This window comes from Ostrea edulis, chromosome 6 (assembly GCF_947568905.1).
Source record: "Ostrea edulis chromosome 6, xbOstEdul1.1, whole genome shotgun sequence".
NCBI lineage: Eukaryota > Metazoa > Mollusca > Bivalvia > Ostreida > Ostreidae > Ostrea > Ostrea edulis.
This window is the reverse complement of record NC_079169.1, coordinates 35,532,496-35,555,896: the sequence shown is the minus strand read 5'-3', so window position 1 is coordinate 35,555,896 and position 23,401 is coordinate 35,532,496. Positions and strand designations below refer to the sequence as shown.

The following is a 23,401-nucleotide window of genomic DNA, read 5'->3' as shown; positions in this document are numbered from 1 at the left end:
CTCTGGTGTAGCACACCTCCTTAACTGTCAGTTAAACGTAACTAACTTTTCTGCAACTGAACCCTATATATCTGATAATTAGCTAATAGGTATAATCAGCAATGGAAATCAAGCACCTCATAGCATTCAAATCCGCATTTATTATAGTATTCAAATCCTCATTTATTATAGTATTCAAATCAGCATTTATTATAGTATTCAAATCGGCATTTATCAGTATTTAAATCAACATTTATTATAGTATTCAAATCAGCATTTATTATAGTATTCAGATCGGCATTTATTATAGTATTCAAATCAGCATTTATCAGTATTTAAATCAACATTTATTAGCATTCAAATCAACATTTATTAGCATTCAAATCAACATTTATCATAGTATTAAAATCAGCATTTATTATAGTATTCCAATCAATATTTATTTCAATATTCAAATCAGCATTTATTACCTGTCTGGCAATGCTTATTTTGTAACAGTTTAATTGTCTCTATTCTTTGTGAACATTGTGAACATATACTGTCTAGGCTGAACCAGGGACTTAATTTCAGGTGAAAGTGTCACATTCTTGTCATGCTTCAATGGAATTGCAATTATTTCCAAAGAAAATTGTAAATGACTTTAGAGGAAAGTTATGCATAATTTTGGAAGCAAATTGTAAATGACCAGAAAGAATTATGTGTGACTCGGGAGATACATTCATGATCAAAAGATATGAAAAAATTCATAAAATTGAGGGAGATATGATAGTAAAATTTAATCTTTTTGAGCATCACAAAGTTCCTCCCAGTTTAATACTCTCTCTCTCTCTCTCTCTCTCTCTCTCTCTCTCTCTCTCTCTCTTATATATGTACTCTCTCCCCCCCCCCCCCCCCCAGGTCTCATTATCCATGGATTAGACTTTTTTAATTGAAATCCCCCATTGACCTTTCCATGCCCCCAGACTAAGATGCCATTATTGATTCCCTAGTAATCTCTTCTTCATCAGACTTCTGGTGCTTTGTGTTTTACTGCTCTAGTCTGTGACTGCTATTAAAAATCTGATCAGGGCGACAGAATTCTAAGTATTCAGATTCAGTGTGAAGAATCCTGCAGGCCGTGTAGGATGTGATGGATCATTGTCATTGATCAGTGGAGTTTATAACACAGGTCTACAAACATATATAGGAATAAAACGGATTAGGAAGAATATTGACGTGAATTATTGATGAAATCCGGTTTTCTGTAGGGCAGTATGTCAGGTCTGAATTTGTCTTTTGTTTCTTAAGACTTGTTGATAGAGATGAAATGGTTAGCATAGGGGGAATTCTCAGTGACGCCTAATGACACTGATGCAGAAGAGGCATTTGGAATAGAAATAACAGCTATGCTTTGAGTGATCTATTTATGTTTATATTAAATATGTTTATGGTCATAGATGCATAATCTCTACAACTCCTTTGTAGGAAATAGCTGGCGGCCTCCTGATCTACAGGAAGTGATTGATTATTTGAGCCACCCCAACAAACAGGTCAAGGCCAATGCTGCTGCTTACCTACAACACCTTTGTTATACTGACCAAGACATCAAGGTCAAAACCAGGTAAGTCGTGCTTACACTTAACACCTGTATCATTGACCAGTTAAGATAGTATCTACTTATAAAACTATTAACCAGTTAGATAGTCTCTACTTATAAAACTATTAACCAGTTAAGATAGTATCTACTTATAAAACTATTAATAAAGTCATCTCATACATTCTATAATGTGTGTGTATATATATAATATATATATGTGTATATATAGTTACCGTAGTTCTGATTTTGATGAAGATTGGGTGTATCTCTTCACTAGAATACACACATGATATATTATAAAGAAATCGAGGGGAGATCTGATGCTTGATTTCACTTAAGACCTTGGGCAAATGTAGGTCACCTTGAGTTTTCTTGACAGAGACATAGTAAATAAAACTATATAATAATATATAGAGAAGAGCGATGGACAGGAGGAAATATGACAATGGAATACTACATTCCATCAAATATCAATGTGGCTAGGCCAATCCCGCGGTATTCTTATAAAGTCTACGATTGGTAAGTATGTGACTAATCTTAGGGCACACTGCTTTAGGACAGACTCTTTAGGAGTTTTCTGATGTGTATATATATATATATATATATATCAGTGGGTTTACCATCATCAAAGACTCAAAATACCTTGTAGATTTTATTTATGATGATATCAATTAGAATAACTTTGAAATCATAATTATGTTGGCATAGTACACGTTTGATTAAGTGGTGTTTGAAGGTAATTATTTCTCATTAGCAGACCTCAGAGACTGATCTCTTTGTCAATGAAAGATATTGCAAATCTTACAGAGGCCTTTACAGTGTTTGTGCAATAGGAATTCCCCTATTTATGAATTTATTAACTTTTTGAATTTTCTGCTCTATATGCAGAACACAGTAACTTTAATTCTTGAGTACTTTAGGGCTCTAACAGGTGTCACACACAACATAGAGGAATTAGACAGTCACAATTTACAATTCTGTAGTGAGATGAAATAATGTGAAACTCTATGATTAGTTTTATATATTTGTATAGTGTTGTATCTTTTCTCATATTTATGAGGTTTACCTCTTTCTTGGAGTTTACTAGTTAATGTGTTTCATCTGTATGCTTATACAGAAATAGTTGTCAAAAAAAAACATAGGTTTATATGTGTCCTTCTGTAACATGCTATACCAGAGATCAGGTCGAAATCCTTCTCCCCCTCAGCAATGTTCGTATGTTCCAAAGTCTATTTACATGTATTCAGTAATGTATTGTGTAGGTTTAATTTTTTTCCAGGTGCCTGAATGAATATCACCCCCCCCCCCCCCCCTTCCACTCTTTTTGATGGTTGTGACATTTACATGTGTTTAATTTATGTACTATGCAACTTTAATTTTACCAGGGGTCTGGACGGAATTCCCCCACTGGTGGAGTTACTACACAGTGATTATCCTGAGGTTCAAAAGAATGCCTGTGGAGCTCTGAAAAATCTTTCATATGGCCGTGGCCCTGCGGGGACAGACAACAAGGTACGCACATCAAAAATTGATCCTTATTTTTCTGTTGAAGACACATTGGGATGTAATGATCATATTAGAAATGTCACAATTGTGGATTTGATGTAGTAGCATATAGTGAAATGAGAATGACATTGAATTGTAATGAGGTTTAGGAAGTTTAACAGAAAAGGTAAGGATTTAGTAATCAAAGGGTGCCGATAGATTTTAGCCATTCGAGGCAGAAAATGAATTCTTCTAAGGATGCTCATCATCGTGTTATAATGAAATTGTTTGGGTTTTGTAGTGTGGTTTTATGAAGGAAAATGTCAGCAAGTATGGGATTTTACACCATCTGTCATCAATGAATATCGTTATAGTCAAAGAAGTGAAATGGATTGAGATTTCCTACAGATTTTGGAAAAATTAATACTTTAATTTGACATGATTATCAGGCTTTTTTCTCATTTTGAATTGACTGATCAGAAATTGCTCCAGCTAAAGTTGAAGTAATTTATATAAACAACATCTTAAATGAGCACAGTAAGTTTTACCTCAGTTACAGGATTCTGAGTGACCTTGATATTTCAAAATGAAAGTAACCCTTGCAGATGTTTGAAATGCAAGCACTGATTACAAAGATCTTGATGTTGTGATTTTTCTAACATTTCATGATTTTTGTGTGTTAAAGCTGAATGTGATGTTGAATGCAGGCAGGATTAAAGATCTGATGATATTGATCAATTAAGTCTGTGTTTTATGGTCACAGAAAGCAGTATTGAATACAGGCAGGATTACAGCTTTGATTAGAATGCTAGTGATTTTTCTCAGTCATAGAGTGGTTTTATTTGTGTTGTAGAAAGCAATAGCGAATGCTGGTGGAATCACAGAACTCATTCGACTGATACGTAAAGAATGTGAGGAGGAAATCAAGGAACTGGTGACAGGAATATTGTGGAACCTGTCTTCATGTGAGGTCAGTCCTTGTTGTAGTTATCCTACACAAGTGTTCAGTGATGCTGCCCAGTGTAACAGTTTATGATGAAGTTTGTTTAAACTTAATGTAAATCAGAAAATGACACTATAGGAAAGCCACCCATTATTGAAATTTTTAGAGTCAGGAATTTTGTTATCAGAAATGCTCTTTCACATTACGTGCAAAGTTTTCATCCTTATAATTTACTTGATTATGTAGAGATTTAAAAAATAAGAATCAGAGAACTATGTCAAAGATCCACAAACGTTTTTTGCTTTGATTGTTTTGTGTTTACCATGGCTATAGGAGCTGAAGCCAAATATCATCGCTGAGGGTTTGCCTGACATCGTTAATCATGTCATCATTCCATATTCGGGACATGATCGACGCAAGATGATTTCTTATGAACCTTGGACAACGGTTTACAAAAATGCTACGGGAATCATTAGGTAAGGATAAAGGGAATCATTAGGACAAAGGTCAAGGTCAGGTTGGAAGGTTACAGGTGCAAAGTGTACTTCTCCATACCGAGATGGCATGGATGTGTTAGGGTTTGTGAAATATCTACTGTCTGACATTGATGGTGAGATGGTCATTTTCGATAAAACTGTTTAAGGGAAAAGTTTCAAAATTATGATGTATTTTACTTTCATTTTTTATAATTCAATTTTTAGAGTGTATTTGAGCAATCTTGCCATAGCAAACAAAATGAAAGACAAAGGAACTAAACATATTGTCATTCCCAGGATATCATATAGGCAACCTGTTTTTAGCTATAGAAAATGATTGTAAAGTTAAATGAACAATCAAATTCCAATTTACAAGTGAAGTTGAATTATTATGAATTAAAACTAAACAGGAAATTTTTATTTGATTGCTTACTGCCCTAAATTATTGAAAATACATTGAGCACCAAACTGACTTACAATTATTGAACAAAACCAAAATTGTGGTATCTTTTCAACCCTAGTAATGTAATTATCTTTTTTGTGTCACTGAATTGAAAAATGGTGTATACTGTCATTGATGAGGGATATTTACAATGTAAAATGTTAATCTTGAGCAATATAGATATATATTATACATGAATTACGTGATTTAAATACGGATACAATTATTGCATTTCATTGAAATTAAGAACTAAATCGCTCATTTTATTGTAGTTGTGAAACTAATGCAGACCAAATTATTACATGTGTCTTTCAGGAATCTGAGCTCAGCCAATAAAGATGATGAACAAAGAGGATATGATACGAGGAACAAATTACGCGAGAGTAGTCGCTTAGTGACCTGTTTAATTTACACTCTCAAAATCTCCAAAGACAATCGAGATCGTGAAAATAAAATTGTGGAGAACTGTATGTGTGCTTTACGGAATCTCTCCTTCAGAATTCAGGAAGTAACGGAACAGGATTTCTACAGAAAGCGTACGGAGACGTTAAAACGCAGACAGCAGCCAGACAAGGGTAGGTCAATCTTGGTGTTTGAAGATGATGGTAGGGCAATTAACAACTGTTTAATAGTTAATTGAAGTAGGAGGGGTCAGTTTTTGTGATGGGATTGTGTTTACCTGCAATAGCAGGAGGAAGTGCTAAGTGTAAGCACTGCCCTGAATTCATCCAAAACAATTATTTACACATGTACACATATTTATTTAGAATGTGTAATCTGTAAGTTAAGCAACAATTTATGCAACATTATCTGATTATTCAAACTATGCAGATTGATTGCATATACATTGAAATTTTGTAACCCCTATCTTGACCAGATTTTAAAAAAGATTGTCCTAATTTACGCCTTACTTTTTACACTGATTATACAGGCACTGAAGATGTACTTTTCTTCATTTGGAGAGATTTTGAGAATTTTTTATTGAGATAGATCTTAATCCACTTCACTATGACATTCTTGAGAGAATGTAAATTGGTTCTCTGTCAAAGATTTCTAGTGCAATGTCCACCAATTCTGCCCAGTGTTCACCTGTCTATAGATTGGTAGACAGTCTCTAGTCCAGACTGTTCTTGCCCAATGTTGAGCCTATTTTCTGCTTTTGACAGAAACGACGGGTTGCTTTGGTGGAGGAGGAAACAAGAAGAAAGGAGCTGCAGCCAAAAAAGGAAAACCTGACCTGAATCAAAAGTAGGTCATCTAGTTATGTGCATCAGAAGTAGGTCATGTAGAGTTGTGCATCAGAAGTAACCAACTACATACAAAACGATCATTACAGACTTATGTAGAACTAAGGTAGACTTATGTGAATTCTGTTAGCATTCATTATGATCTAACAACCTAAAAGTCAGGATGCAGTATTGTCTGTATACTTCTGATAACCACTAGAATCAGAGCCACAAATGGCATTCCTTCAAAATCTGATTTTCTATCATTACAGTGCCGAGAGGCATCTTCCACCAGGAGCACAAGAATTCCAGGGTTTATGGCAGCAAGAAACAGTGACACTGTATCTAGACATCTTAAAGGAGAGTTCTAACCCAGTAACTGTAGAGGCAGCTGTAGGAGCCATCCAGAACCTCACCGCATGCTACTGGAAGGTAAGACAGTGAATAAAACACACCATCCAGAACCTCATTGCGTGCTACTGGAAGGTAAGACAGTGAATAAAACACACCATCCAGAACCTCACCGCGTGCTACTGGAAGGTAAGACAGTGAATAAAACACACATCCAGAACCTCACCGCGAGCTACTGGAAGGTAAGACAGTGAATCAAGATTATAAAGGTAAATTGAATTTGTGTTTTAAAATGATACATCTTCCTTTGACTCTTAAAACACTAACAAATAATCATTTCCTTAAACTAGTGATCCTTGTTACAGTTTGCAGATTTCGAATGATTGTTGATCATTATTTCAGTTATGGATCAATCATAATTTCAGTTCAGGATCAATTATTATTTCAATTGAGGGTTGATGAAAATCTCATTGGACAATCAATCTTAATTTCAGTGGACAATAGATCATTATTTCAGTTAACAATCAATCATAATTTCAGTTTGCGGATGATGCCAGAGCTCTGGTCAGGATTGAGAAAGGCCTTCCATCACTGGTAGATTTACTGGGTCAAGATCGAGATGATCTGGTGTGTCATGCCGCCCTTGCACTACGCAACCTTGCCATAGACGAAAGGAATAAGGAACTAATAGGTAATTCAGACTGGATAATGTAAAAGGAGTGCAAAGTAATTATGGTCTGTGTATCTGTCTGCAAAAACTTTAACCTTGGCCATAACTTTTGAATGGACAGTGATAGATTTTTTTTTATTTTTTTTATTTCACATGTGTATTTCTTATGATAAGATCCTTCATTTCACTTGGTTCAGGAGAATGCTAACTTCTAAATCCTTGTGGACTTTATTATACAAAAATTACAGGTTGAGAAGTTACACAAATGTGTCATTTTGGACTTGGCTATATCAAACAAAAAATGAAAACAATTTCAGATCCTGTTTGGAAGGAAAGACTACCTAACTTTGTAGAATATGTTAATATTTTTACATCTGCAAAGGAATACAACATGCTTTCAGAACCATTATGGTACAATGACAGTATTAAGGTACAAAATGAATATTTTTTATGAATCCCTAAATAAATTGGGATTTCATGTACTTTCTGATTTATTTACAAGTCAGGTTTTTTTTTTTGATTACATATAAAACAACAAATGATTTTTCTGTAAAATATCTTTTCACTGTATATGAGGGACTTACAGTACACGACACGAGTTTTATACACCCCACCGTGGAAAGACCATGGTGGAAAATCCACGGAGATACACCGTGTCCCCCGTGTTCCACGGTGTGTGTTATTTGCGAATACACACAGCTGCTAAGCCCTTTGTTCTGGCCATGGGCGCCTTGCGGAAGATGTGAAAATGTGCTGCAGGCCAAATAATCAAGATAAGGGTGAAATTTTAAGAAAAGAAAAAAATGTAAATATTTTCCCCCTGATACTTATATTGTTTTTCAGCATTTTGAGCCAATTCCAACGATACCAAACACTATATATTATGTTTTTAAGAAAACCTGGTTTTGAATTCTTTTTTTCTTTTAGTCTTCTTTCTTCATTAAAATATTCTTAAATTCTATGTTTAAAAATGTGTACTTGCAAGCAATTCCTGTTTTGAATGCGAATTAGTATATTCAGTAAATGAAAAACATACATGTACAACATGTGATAGGGATATTTAATAATCACCGATGTGCTCTCTCTCTCTCTCTCTGACAAATGCGCTGTTTAACATAATTACTTCCATCACTTGTGTTAATATGCATCTTGACAAATATAACTTGATCCAATATAGAAATTAGAGCATTGTCGATGATTAACAAATTGGAATTAATTTATTACGTAATTAATAGAAGCAAAAATACAAAACATCGGATGATTTATTTTTAAAATCCCGAGTTAATTACATTTGACCGAGACTTATGTTCGATGTACTTTGATAGAGGTTTTCATAAAAAAAAAATGTTCATCGGGAGTGTCTGGATAATGCAATGATTTTTGTATAATAAGTATATACCATGCAAATTCCTAGGGTCTTTGTCACAGTATTTACTAAATTACGGTTAGCTAGTTTGTGTTTTGACTTCTCATGAAAAGTGTGAAATATATTGGGTCGACGCGATATCAGATCTAGTCTAAGATCACGGGTATCTTGCGCCGACCCAATATATTTCACACTTTCCGCAAGAAGTTAGCACTTCTGCTGAAGCACTTCTGTTGATTTCAAATACACGGATTAGCTGACCCCCATTGTTCTACTGAGGTGAAAACCCCTTCGAATTTGCATGGAATGTACAAGTTATACACGGGTCATTGTTATAGTCATACATCATAGTACCGCTAACCCGACAAACATTTTTCTTTTATTTTGAATAAGTTAATATTGAATGACGAAGTATGACCAAACTGCAGATTGAACTTTATAGAGCCCCGTGCTAACATTACTTATATTTTTCAATGTATCAGAAAGGGTATGTTGCCGGTTAAGTTGTGTAAATTTCTTGACAAGCAATAAAATAACAAAAATGGTGCTTAAATTGTCCGATTACGAAAACCTTAAATTGGGAGCATGTGTGTGTGGTGGTGGGGGGGGGGGTAGTAGTCTGAAACTGTCTCAATTTCCCCTTCCGATTTCAATTTCTTAAATCGTGCAGTGGGTAGGTCGCTATAAGCTAGGGGGCTAAATCCTTAACTTTCAAGTTTTCAAAGTACACCCTCTCCGATTCTACGTGCTTGTAATCAATATTTAAGGATGTAAATCCTCGGTGTCAAACGCATCTAGTTCATGAAAAAAAACTAATATCAATATAAACAGAAATGACTTAACGATTATTGGATTTTATTCATATACGCTATCGATTAATAAAATCTTTAATTTAATCTTTAGATGCATTAGGTAATGAAAGCAAGAGAGAGAGAGAGAGAGCATTGGTAAGCATTGATTATGATATTCATGAATGTATGTAGATACAGGAAGTTTAATACGTTTAGTATAAATCTTGAAAGTACAATTTCTTTCTGATTAATTATCCATCCCCTTTCATTCTGATATTTTTTTTTATTTCCCATTTTGTTTTCTTTACATGTTTAAATTTTTCGGCTGGTCCGGGTTAGGACTAATGAATGAGCGAGCCCCCCCCCCCCCCTCTAAAACGATGTTACGTGCTTAGCTGTATAATCTCCCTCTCGGTCAAAAATAAAATAAATACATGCTATATATACTGCAACATCCTGGGATTTACTGGATAATTCTTCGATTTCACTTTCATAATACATGTTAATGCAAGCGGACTATCTAGGCTTTTTTTCCATCTTCGCTAGCCGAAATTATTCGTCCACGAAGGCACAGTTGACTCAAAACCCATTGCTAGCGGAGATTAGATGAATTTTACCCCCTTATTATGTTATAACTGACCAAAACCTAGTACGTTTATTTTACAACTTTCATTCAGAAGACGCGCAAGTTATTGAATTACTGAATAAACGAGAAAACGTCTGCATTTTTATTTCAATCGTTGTCAACTCTACACTTTGTGATATTTCAAGGCTACATGTACTTAATTCAATTTATTGGATCTCATCACCATTATGCAATGGTATACAAAAATATAAAGACAAAATGCTGTTATATATACACTTAGTAAATAATACATGCGTGTAATAAATATTGATCAAGTTGAAAAAAAATATTTAAAAAAACCGTGTTATTATTAATGTGAAGTATGGGCATTCTAGGTAGGGGAGCACATTTTATTTCATTATTTTCTTAATGAAAGTACGGAGTTTTCTAAAGGTTTGTTTAAAAGTAAAGATACTTTTAATTTTTATTTGTTTAGGTGATGAAAATTTGATCCTTTGCTCACATTGCTTCACAGTTGAGTACACAATGAAATTCATATCCAATATAAGCATGTACATGTATATAGCTGACCTTAATCACATACATGTATTCCTAATTACAATGAAAACTTTACGTAAAAATAAACCATTGCTTATGGTACACATTTCTTTGAACTGCTATTTATCAAATTGAAATTACTGGCATGTGATTGTCGTTGTTCATGACCCTTCTTTTATTTGGTGAAATTGTGTTGCACGTGTTGTGAAACAATGTACCGACGAGTGGTAGGAATAACACAGGTGTTTATATACAGGATGTCGAGAATTTGGGCGTTTCATAAAAAGGTGTGAATGTCTGCAGGGAAGTCTACATACGGATATGTACCGAAAACACCAACGTATCATTAAACAACAATTACAAGAATTGAATGATTTATAGCTAATTTCTAAATAAGTAATGGGGTGGGGTATGCATGCTGGCCAAGCGAAAAGGTTTTTTGGGTGAATCACTTCGGAAAATATTTCTTTGTTTTATCACACGGAGGTACACGGTGGCATCGACAGAGGTACAGGTGACATCCATGGAGATGCACGGTGGCATTCACGGAGATCCTCCGTGGACTTCAATGTCTAGCTCGCGCGGAAAAATAGGACTTCAAAGGTGCCGACAATTTTAAAGGTCCACCGTGTTTGGGGCAAATTTGTTCCACCGCGTTGCGTGGAACACGCATAAAACTCGTGTCGTGTACTGTAAGCATGCCATTTTGCATACAATCCCAGAAGTAAAACTTCTGCATTTCACGTTAGTTGTAAGACCAGCTTGTCCTAAATTTATAAAAGTTCTATGTCAAGATAAGAAGGGTTCAAGAAGAATATATGATTTCTCATATGTGATGTCTCAATTACATGTTCATCACATACCTGTTTGTGAAAAAAGTGGACTTATATTTTAACACTTCAAGATAATTTAAACTCGAACCGAGTGTATACTAATCTGAAATTTTTGACAAAAGACACAGCCCTTAAGTGGTTCCAGTATAGAATAGGGCATAGAATTCTGGGAGTAAAAAAATGTTTGTATATCTCAAAGACAACCAACTTTGTACACTGTTCAATGGAACCAGAGACCAATAAACACTTATTTTTTATTGTGATAATGTTAAGATAATTTGATTATCTTTTAAAGATTTTATCCGAGAAAAAATGGGCAAAATAGTTATGTTCAATGCACGAAATGTTATACTTGGTTATGTAGATAAAACTATTGGTTTAAATCTGATTATTTGATTACTTAAGAATATATATTTCAAGTGTCAAGAAAAAAGTACTATCATATTTATTGATGTCCTTTTATATCTTAATAATTATTTATGAGAAAGGAAATCGTACTGTGAGGATTTTTTTGAAAATAGGTGGTCAGAGTGGAGGTGCCTCTTTTCAAATAATGCCTAAGGCTATATTGCTATATATATATTTTGTCTTCATATATTCTTTATGATCTTGCATTCATGTGCAAACAGTTATGATATATAACCCCTTCTGTCTGTATGTGGAAGCTTGATAGTACATTGTATGTGGACATGTGTAACCGATGTTGGAAAATGATAATATTTTTTTTTTAATCTTTATTTTTGTACCAAATTTTTTTTACTTTGACCTTGGAGTTCAGCTGGAGAGGGGGGGGGGGGTCAATATTTCACAAACACACCTTGTTTTACACAGATAATTGACTGTAGTTTGACTGAAATTGATGTGCTTACTCAAAATTAATAATTGCTGACAATCTTTGCAAATATGATAAAAGTCATTTCTTGTTGCAAGCAATTTTAAACTTTAAATGCAGGGAATGAGTAAAAGTTTATTTGTACAGACAACTATATTCACTGTATTTGCATTAAACTTAAATTTGAAGTTTACTGGTTGGTTGAATAAATGCTCATTTTAAGGATATTATACATTATCTCTCTCTTTGTCTCTATATTCCACTTTCTCTTTGGTGTTCTCATGAAAAATTTTTTGCAAGCACATATTGACGTACAATGTAGACAAAATGCATCACAACATCAATGCAGATCTGGATAGAATGTTTGCATATTTATCATGAATTGTGATTAAATAATCTAATTATGATCATTAAGGTAAATATGCCTTGAAACCGATCATCAACACCTTACCCCAGGAGAAACAGAAAGAAAATGTTCCAGATAAAACAATATGTGCTGCAGTGGCTCTGCTGCACGAACTGCTGAAAAACAGTGTGGATTTTGCTCAGTAAGTGTAAATTTCAATTAGTGATTCTGGATTTATCTCAGTGAGTGAGGATTTATCTCATGTGTGTATCAATCTCGGTGAGTGTGGATATATCTCTGTTAGTGTGGATTTCTTTTGGTGAGTTTGGATTTATCTAGGTAAATGTGGATTTGTCTTGGTAAGTGTGGAGTGTGCTCAGTGAGTGCCAGGCTTGGTAATCTGTAGGAGTGGGATGATACCCTTTCTAGCCGATCCAATATGTATCACGATACTTGACACACAATACAATATATACATATCGTGATTAATTTACATATCAATAAAAAGCAGAAAAAAGGATTTCATATTTATTCAGTTCAAAACAAAACAGAAAAAATGTCAGTCTGTTCAGCAAGTTACTTGAGTAGAATAAAATGAATATTACAATGGTCCGAACATCTTGCAAATAACTTTCGTTAACATCATGTAGTCTGCCTTTTTTTTGGTTCTACTTTCATTTTCTGTTAGACGGACTAAAAAATACCCAACTTGTGATGTTTGGGTATTTTTGGAAAATGCTATGATGGGTATCGTCATTTGATAGACGTGTATCGATCCGTATATCGCCATGATGAATATCATGGTGCATCAGTGCACCGGTGGATCGTTCCACCTCTAGTAATCTGTTGTGTAGGGTATTCCCACTGAAATTCAATAGTTAATGAATTTATCATATGATATGAAGTGTTAATATATTTGTATCAATTATTGTAGAATGTTTGTGAAAGAAAAGGGCATTCCAAGGTTAAAGTTTGTCAAGTTTGCTCCTGGGAAATTTTTAAAGAAGACCAAGGACCACACCCAGAGAGTAAGTTACTGAGACATTAATGATTGTCAGTGTTGTCATTGTCTGTTACTGAGACATTAATAATATTTTAGTCTCTGTTCAATTTGTCATGGATATGATCAGCTTCTGGTGGCAAAGTGTAAATATTCATATTACAGAATTATATTTGGAAATTAATTTTTTACTGGTATGTATTCAAGTTGATGTTCAGATTGAAATATCGACAATTTGGGGTGAATATCACTTATTGATTAGCTGTTGTTACTTTGTTCACATTTAGGAGTGTTTTTAGTAGTGGGTTCATTTGCTATCGTTTCTCTGTTGACAGTTGGGGGTGTTTTCATTATTAGGGGTTGATTTTGTTGTTGTTTCTCTGTTGACAGCTGTTGGAGAACTTGTGGGAATTCAAATCTCTACACGGAGAGTTGACGGTGAACGGCCTGACTGAACAAGATGTAAAGACACCCCCTACAGCCAGCAGGTAATTCAGACGTCTTGATTTATGTTACATAAGATGCTTTATGGTAGCTGTGTTGATTATATAAGGCGCTATATAGATGTACAATAATAATGATAAACGACATCATACAACTCATTTGTCCTTTTAATTCAATCAAGTGTAAAACTTTGAACCATTTCTCTGACACGTTACTGAACCTGGGGTTGTGGGTTTAACAAGCTGCACTCTACAGTACCCTTGATATTTGTTCATCAATTTGAAAAAGTTGCACTGTTGTGATTCAGAAGAGGAGAATTTATACATAATATTTTAGTTGATGTAACGCATATGTTCCCCCATCCCTGGATAACCCATTACAGTAAAACTCTGATATAGCGAATTTCTGGGGACCCTCCATAAAAATTCGCTATAAGCGTAATTCGCTATACATTTATAGCGAATTCATAATTCATATATAACGAATTCGTTATAAAACTGATTCTACATGTATACAAGTTATATAAAAAAGCAGCAATCGATATACAGTGGAACCCCGTTATTACGTTTTCCATTTTGTCACGATAAAATAACGTAATACCGGGGGCAACGTAATAAACGTTCCCAGTTAAATCCGTTAAAAATATCATTTGGAAATTGTATATCGTCCGTTGGTACTCCGTGAAGGGGTGTGTGAATATATCTTTACTGTTTCTTTGTTTAAAAGACTATGATACTTTGTTTTATTTACATCTTATCTTTAATGTCCGTAATTCTTCATGTTCTTATCCCTTTTCTTTATTTCGGTGTAGGATACATAAGGATGTTTTGATAAACGTTGCTTTTTCTGCATTCGTTTGGACCGCCATTTTGTTCAACTTTAAAACAATGCGTTCATGTAAATTTCTCTCAATAACTCGTTCCGGTTCGTATTCAACATTCGTATTTAAAAAATAACAAAACATCGTTTTTATTAAGTTCTCTAATTACACAATACACAACGCAATAAAAAAAAAATCCCATCCTAAAAACAACAAAACTATAGACACAAAACGCACGCGATACCCAACATTTACACACTTCTCACCAACGATAAACATGCACGGAGAACAATTTAAGCGCAATCCACATAAAAAAAATATAATGATGCACGAAGATTTCATTTATAACGCTAAATGATGGCACTAAAATCATGTGCGCATCAAGGGATTTTAAAATATTCACTGAGGTAAATGCCGTGCACGAATCGGCCGATAGATTGGTGTATGTATGGACGAGATTTACGAACACCCAAGCTGCATGTCCAAACAACGAACAATTTTTTTAATTGAACACCTTTAGTCACCTATGTCCAAGCAGTTACCCAAGCGGTTGTAACATTGCTACGATAAATCTTGTCTTTCTTGTACCAAAGCTTTCCGTGAATAGAGTTTTAATAGCGAAGGTAATTACACTATGCTGAACACACAGGCGGTTGAGAAATTATTTCTTTGATTATCAAAATATGAAAAATGAAGTAAATTTCATAGAGTACAATTTCTAAATAAACATTATTTAATTGTTTATCACTGGCTTCTATACGGGGTATTCACCTGTATTGATGTCGCTAGATCTATCGAAGCGTGATCAGTCAAGCGTCTCTAATCCCCAAACAGACCAGGAAATTTACGTGGTGACTGCCTCTGGCAGTCAAGGTGTGAATGGCTTATTATTTTGAGAATCACTATTGAATAATTAGGGATTTATTACGTTTTTGTCGGAATTTTTACAACGTAATACCGAGTCCCGGCATTTTAGGACAACGTAATAACGAGGTCTATTTTATATAGGTTTGTTAAGAAATGGTTTTGTGCTTTGAAATTCCAACGTAATATGCGGACTAACGTAATAAAGGGGGAACGTAATAACGGGGTTCCACTGTACTTGCGTTTGTATTGTCTTTAAGAGAAATGAAGCATATATGTATATATTTTCGAGAAGAAATATTTTCATACAAGAAATACACACATTGATTTATATATGATAATTTATCTTGATGGATTATTAAGTCATGCAAGAACATGACGAGAGAGAAATGTCAACAAAAGTTTGCGCAATACACACATGTACAGTCTATTGCAATTGTCATTTACTTGTTGCTTTACACAAATAAAGGAGTGTACGATAAAATAAATGCAATCAAACTTCAAATTTAATTAACGAGAATAGTAAACAATACCGACAATATATTTGCTAAACGTATGTGTAAGTATTGTTTTGCGTTAACAACCTTTTTTGAAAAAATACAAACAAAAATTTCGCAATAAGTGTGGATCCTTTATATCAATGGAAGACGATTGTTAAAAATCACAAAGAGTTTAAAATGAAAAAAAAAATAAATTCGTTATAAAAGGTGATTCTTGCGTTCATTTTTAATTCAAGGGGAATAGGAATTTACTTCGTTATATCCGTAAATTCGCTATATCCGTGTTCGTTATAGACGCATAATTTTATATAGAATATATAAAGAATTTGCCGGGGAAATTGTTTTCACTTCACGATAACCGTAATTTCGCTATATCCGTGTTCGCTATATTCAAGTTTTACTGTATTATGCCCCTCTTCAAAAAAGAGGGGCATATTGCTTTGCACCGGTTGGTCGGTAGACCACATGTTGTCCGCTCAATATCTTGAGAATCATTCACTTGATTGTAATGATATTTCATGTGTGGGTTGGTTATGAGTAGAAGAGGAGCCCTATTGTTTTTCTGGTCATAGGAATATACTCTCCTCAATATCTTGAGAACTCTTTGCTTGACAGACAATAAACTTGGTATGCTGGTACATCTTAAGGAGAAGATGACCCCTATTGATTTTGAGGTCACATGTTCAAAGGTCAAACTGGACATAGGAATATACTGTCCATTCAATATCTTGAAAACCCTATGCTTTTTACAGACATCAAACTTGGTATGTACATCTTCAGGAGAAGATGACCCCTATTGATTTTGAAGTCATGTGGTCAAAGGTCAAACTGGACTTAGTAATATATTGTCTCCTATATTTTAAGAATTATTTGCTTGATTGACACCAAACTTGGTAGACTGGTACAGCATAAGGAGTAGATGACTCCTATTGATTTTTAGGTCACATGGTCAATCCATCTGTTTCTTACTTTTTCTGTTATTATTCGTACAAATTTGCATACAAAGTTTGATGGTTACCCCCTTTTTATACCAGTATTGGAAATATAAAATTAAATTGATATGTATTAAACTGGAGGAGCAATCTTATCCTCCAATATATTTTTTTCAATTTATTTTTACTCGTCAAGAATTTCCAAATGTGAAGTAAAGTTCTTCTCCGGCTTGTATCCCCCACATTTTTTACTGTGAGCATGACATTGGGTCAAAAAGTATGAGATATCGCATGCATGCAGTATTTGATTCCCTATTGTCATTTCTGTAGACCACCAGACAAGGGGGCCACACCTTACAACACACCTTACAGCACGATGAGCCGAGGTATGGAGAGTCATGGTTATGATGACAACACACTGTCTCCGGGACGACCAATGAACAAACCATACCAACCGTCCAATGGAGGATATCACAGCATGGTACAGGGCCATAGCAACCCAGCCATGAATGTAGAAGGTATGAGTTGCATCAAATTATTGATTTTATTGGGAAAATTTGTCCCTTGAAATATGTTGAAAGATCAATAGCAAATAATTTTTGTGTTTGTCAATCTGAATATGTTAGTAAAAATAAGTTTGTAAATATCCTTCCTTTAACATACTGTATATTTTATGTAAATATTCCTTCCTTTAACATACTGTATATTTTCATTTTATGTCAGATTTACTCTAAATATGTAAGAAAGAGTTATGTTTGTTATTATACCTTCAGTAAACACACTGTATATATTAGGAGGGGGGGGGGGGATTTTTAGTACAGAATGTATGTTTTCAATGTGTTTAGTACCAAGTGTTTAATTTTGTTTCAGAGCCATATCCCTATGATGACAGAATGCGGGTAAGTGTAAATCTTGCACCCAGATGTTTGTGTTGGGTATGAAAGGGGTATGGACACAATTTTGGTTAAAAACAATTACTTGGATTTTGAAAAAAAAAGATGTATTTGAGACATCAGATCTAAATTTTTCACTTTCAAAACAAGACAAGAGCCCTGTTTACATGTTAAAGTGACTCAACTATCAACATAGCTTCAAAGTTGTCGGCTTCTGGGAAATTTACTTATATTTGAAAGATTTTTAGTTCACCTGAGTTTTTCTTTTAAAGGTGTAAACTTTACATTTTCATCTTCTTCTCCAGAACCACTGGACCATTTTCAACCAAACTTGGCACAAAGCATCCTTAGGTAAAGGGGGTTCAAGTTTGTTCAAATTAAGGGCCATGTCCCTCAAAGGGGAGATAATCACAAAAATGCAAAAATAGGGTGGGGTAATTTAAAGATCTTCTTCTCAAGAACCACTAAGCCAGAAAAGCTGAAATTTACATGAAAGCTTCCTGACATAGTGAAGATTCTAGTTTGTAAAAATCATGACCCCCTGGGGTAGGGTGGGGCCATAATAGGAGATCAAAATTATACAAGCAAATATATAAAGAAAATCTTTAAAAATCTTCTTCTCAAGAACCAATGGGCCAGAAGAGTGGAGATTTACCTGAAAGCTTCCTGATATAAAGTAGATTCAAATTTACTTAGGTCAAGGTCCCCGGGGGTAGGGTGGGGCCACAATAGGAGTTCAAAGTTTTACATACTGATATATATAGGAAAATCTTCAGAACCACTGGGCCAATTTCAATCAAACTGGATCAAATCATTATTGCAGGGTGTTAAGTTCCTATTTATTCCTATAAACTTGAAGGTTCCTATATTTTCCCTATAAGTCATTAAAATCCCTATAAAGCCCTATATATCCCCAAAAATGACAGTCCTATTTTCAAAGATGATTAAAAAAATATATAATGATATAATATTATATGAATGTCTTAATCATTAGTGAAGAAGTTATTTCAAACCTCTTCACATTATATTTGCATTAAGTACTAAACATTATGACCATGCATCAAGTTCAAAAAGGAAAGATAAAGAAAGTAAAGGAGAGAAGTCTACAAAGAGAAAACAGTGAACAAGCTGGAAATGACGAAACAAGTAACAAGAAGCAAAAACATTAAAAACATTTCATGCATTATGTTTAAATATGTTAATGGAATTTATCATATTCCTTTCTTTAATTGATATGTCATAAAGAGTGACTACTACTGGTTATGTTTTGATTAGAAAAGAAAATATAAAGAAAAAAATGGGAGGAAAGGAAATGGCTAGAGGTGGAGGCCATTATTTTTGCAATCTAATTACTTTATCCATCTCGCATAACTCTTAGGTTTTTGTTATGTGCCAAGAGAAAAAAAACCCCAAATAATCCAGGAGCTGATGCTAAATTGATATTAAAGTAGAGTGTTATGAAGAGAATAATTATGATAATTGTATAAGAACTGTCTATTGGATGGAAAACTGTCCACATCTGAAAGGATTTTGTCTTTGTTTATGTTTAATATTATTTCTCCTCCAGTAAGATACTATGCTTGCTAGATTTTTATGCAGAAACAATAAACTTTTATACAAATTCTTTAATAAAAACCTTATTTATTCCAGTAAATCTGTTGTAAAAATCCCTATATTTGCCCTTTAAACCGGAAAATTTATTCCTATAATTCTGTATTTTTTAGACCAAAAGTGGCTTGACACCCTGTTCTTGGGTAAAGTAGCCTTCATTTGTCCAGGATAACACAAATTAGCATAAAGCTAGTTTCCATTGTGGTCCTGCATTAAAACATATACACAAACATAAAATTGACATCTAAAATTAGTATCTAAATATGAATACAATATAAAAGGAAATGGCGGAAAAATAGCATAGGACACACCTAATAAGTGTTAAAATTATTATCTAAATATGAATACATGACATAAAAGGAAAGAAGAAGAAAAGAGAAGGGTGAAGGGGATTCAAGCTTATTGAAATGAAGGGTCATGCTCCCTTCAAAGGGGAGATAATCACAAAAAATGTAAAATTAGGGTGGAGCCATTTAAAAATCTTATCAAGAACCACTGGGCCATAAAAGCTGAAATTTACATGAAAGCTTCCTGACATAGTGGAGATTAAAGTTTCTTTTTTCATGACCACTGGGGGTAGGGTGGGACCACAATAGGGGATCAAAGTTTTATATGGGGGAAATCTTTAAAAATCTTCTCAAGAACCACCGGTCCATATGAGTAGAGATTTAAGTGAAAGCTTCCTAATTTAGAGTAGATTCAAATATGTTCAGAGCATGACACCAGACTTGGCACAAAGCTTCTTTAGATGGAATTTGTTAATATGAAAGGCCATACCCATCTACAAGGGCATATGATAATTTAGTTTAATAATTAAGTCTGATGATTAAGGAATTTTGAGTGTTACCTTCAAAAAGTTTTTTCTGAATCAAGCTGCTTGTATAATGAAAGTTTTGCTCTAGCTTGTTTATTGTTAGGAAGTGCTGCTCAGGTGAGCGATGTGGCCCATGGGCCTCTTGTTATTTCTATAACAAACATTTCACACTATCAAAAATCGCCTCTGTGCTCTTTAAACATAGTACTGTAAAATTGATGAATTATTTGCAACTTCAATCTTCATGAAAAGAACGTAGCCAAGAATTGTAATCCTCTATAAGTAGGAGACATGGTGTTGTTTAAAAGGATGTTATTGTGTAGGATGATTTGATATTAAATTGGAGATCTATGTCATTGTAATGGATGATATTATATTGAATATGAGACGTGATATTGAATTTTATGATGATGTGATATTGAATATGAGACAGGATATTATTATTAAATAGGAGACATAATATTGAATATTTGGATGATGTGATATTGTACTGTAGATGTGGTATTGTATAGAATCAGAGCTATTGTATAGAATGATGTGGTTTTAAATAGGATGACAAGTTTATAACTATGAGACCCAAATCCACAAACTTGTATCTCACTCATTGGCGATGAAACTTCACGAAGTGATTTACTGCATGTGTAAAAAAAAAAAATATTTTCATTTCAGGGTGATGATATCCCAATGAGAGACATTGGTTATGCCCCTTTAGATGATGACAGAAGGGAAAGGAAAACACCTGTAGGGGGCGTTCCTCTGTTCCCTGGATTACAGCCGGTAAAACTCTTTGTCTAATGATCCTTCTATTTGTTGTGTTTGAATCTCTTTCTAGACTGAACATTATTTTGTACAATTTGTAAGTAAAAAGTCAAACTTAATGGAAAGATCCTCCACACTTTTAAGATGGATATTTCTTTCAAGGTGAAGTTATTCTTAATAGAATTTTCTTTTTATTAAATGTAGCAACAGCAAGCACAGCCTCAGCCCATGGCACCTGGAGGGGAACCTTTATATGCTCAAGTCAATAAAAACAAACGCAGAGATGATCTAGGTCATGGTTATCAAGTGAACCTGGGGGAACCAGGTAGTCCACCAGGGGGCGCTGATTCCTGGGTATAGTGACCACTAAGGGTGTTGAATCCCGAGTTTAGAGACCATAAGTGATAGGGAAATGTAATGTTGCATACCGAACAGTCAATTGTATGTAATGGAGGAACACAGAGTGGTGATTATACCAGAGGTTGTGGAGCACTGGTGTTGTGATTCTTAAAGGTTGTAATAATCAGAAGGTTGTGATTGGAGGTTATGCAATTAGAAGACAAAATTTTGTGAATTTTGACGGAATTTATTCAGTGAGAGAACCTTTGGAGAATGCACTATATCCATAGAGAATGTAGTTTGGTGTTTGGACCTCCGTTGTCTGTGGGCGAGAACTTTATTAATGCCCATCTAAACATCTGTGGAACTTCTGAAAGCCCACATACCACTGGGCCGTGAACTCTTCTAAGCCCTGTATTGTGGTGGTCTCGGTGACGTGAGACAGTGTGAGAATTCTGTCGGGGTGAATGTCCATTGAGGTGACAGTTGTTGTGTAGTGATATCCATTAAACTTCTGAGATCGGACTTCGGTAGTGACACGTAGGCCACCTGATATTATGGACACTTTGGGGGCACTTGTCCTCGTCTTAATTTATTAGAAACAACATTCCTTTTAACGTATATTGACAACTTATTACTTTTTCATAATATGGCTAGCCTTGTTGGTTCCAAAGAGTTTTATCCCGTTTATTAATGTTTACACTATATTCTAATTTAGCTGATATATTTTTTCGTCAGCTTTTCAAGATATTTTGTAGATGATCATGAGTATTTGTACATACACAGAAGTCATATGTACCAAATATCATTTACCATTGATTTACCATTAATTTACCATTTTTAATGTTTCACCTGATATTTACCTCATACTCCGTCTATGAACAAATACAAGCTATGTATCCGCCGCTGTCTACATTAGTCAATAACAAAGCATTCCACTAGGTGTTACTTATAGTCACCCATTATATCAATACATATAGTAACAGTCATGCAAAGCATGCACACATCTTGTACATCACCTTCAGCCCGATGTATTTATTGCCATGCATCTTGTACATCGCCTTCAGCCCGATGTATTTATTGCCGTATATATTCTCAGTAATTGGGCATTAAAGTGGAAAAGTAGGCAATTCTTTCGCAACATTTTGATGCAGTTTTTGCAAACATATACACTTCAATATTCAGCTCATTTAGTTATCGTTTTCAGACAGTCTAGGTTGGCATTACGAATTGCTAACCATCGATAAGCAGTTTAGCTGCTACACATCGCAAGAATCAGTCTTCTTTTTTTTTCATTGTTATGATGTAAGCATGCATTTAGGTGTTTATTTTTCAGAATAAAGGTTATATCTGTGCATCATAATAAAAATCAAACCAGAATTAGATTATGTATCATCGCTATTCATTTTTTTATTATATAAAAATAAAAATTTTACAAGATTATTAGGATGTATTGTATGTTGTACAAGTGAGTAAAGGATATCTGACATAGAGGTGTTGACCAGAGCTGGTCCATCAAGTATCTACATTATCCTGATGCAGTCGCAGCTTTGCTGGGTAGGTCGTGGTTTGCATGCCAGACCATCCGCTGCCTAAGAAACTCCTGTTTGGCGAACTGCAGCATGGAAAGCGCTCTCAAGGAAGCCAAAAGAAACACTTTAAAGGCACCCAAAGACTGCTCTGAAGGCCTTCAACATCAGCCATGCCACGTGGGAACAGACAGCCCACGACAGAGACATATGTTGAGCAGCTGTCTACAAAGGAGCAGAGTACTGCGAAGCAAGCAGAGTTTCGTCAGCTCTGCAGAGCAGGCAGACGAGAAAGAACAGGTCACTGCCAGAAGATGTTTCGAGTACAGATTGGTCTGATAAGCCATTTGAGTATCCACCGACCCCGACCTCAGGATGACTAGTTTGGTCCTTGTCGAATTGATGGACAGCAACACACACAAGTGAGTACGGAGATGTGATACACTCACTGTGGTAT

General features: G+C 34.7%; 1 protein-coding gene across 10 annotated transcripts in view; it reads left to right on the top strand.

Annotated features, from left to right (window-relative positions):
• The window catches only part of LOC125683518 (splicing regulator ARVCF-like), a 52,874-nt gene extending 30,016 nt beyond the window's left edge, over positions 1-22,858 (top strand). For 8 of the 10 annotated variants that reach the window (XM_056139432.1, XM_048924750.2, XM_048924751.2 and 5 more), the window contains 15 exons: positions 1,444-1,579; positions 2,941-3,067; positions 3,894-4,010; positions 4,317-4,459; positions 5,217-5,476; positions 6,068-6,149; positions 6,400-6,559; positions 7,019-7,169; positions 12,509-12,641; positions 13,374-13,467; positions 13,830-13,927; positions 17,330-17,517; positions 17,870-17,898; positions 20,987-21,094; positions 21,281-22,858. In XM_056139432.1, the coding sequence (XP_055995407.1) occupies positions 1,444-1,579; positions 2,941-3,067; positions 3,894-4,010; positions 4,317-4,459; positions 5,217-5,476; positions 6,068-6,149; positions 6,400-6,559; positions 7,019-7,169; positions 12,509-12,641; positions 13,374-13,467; positions 13,830-13,927; positions 17,330-17,517; positions 17,870-17,898; positions 20,987-21,094; positions 21,281-21,436 (1,982 nt within the window). In that variant the 3' untranslated portion in view covers positions 21,437-22,858. Of the gene's footprint in view, positions 1-1,443; positions 1,580-2,940; positions 3,068-3,893; positions 4,011-4,316; positions 4,460-5,216; positions 5,477-6,067; positions 6,150-6,399; positions 6,560-7,018; positions 7,170-12,508; positions 12,642-13,373; positions 13,468-13,829; positions 13,928-17,329; positions 17,518-17,869; positions 17,899-18,197; positions 18,244-18,957; positions 19,039-20,986; positions 21,095-21,280 lie in introns of those variants that run through there. The other 2 variants (XR_008795733.1, XR_007372985.2) reach the window with 2 other exon arrangements.
• The last annotated feature ends 543 nt before the right edge of the window (positions 22,859-23,401 follow it).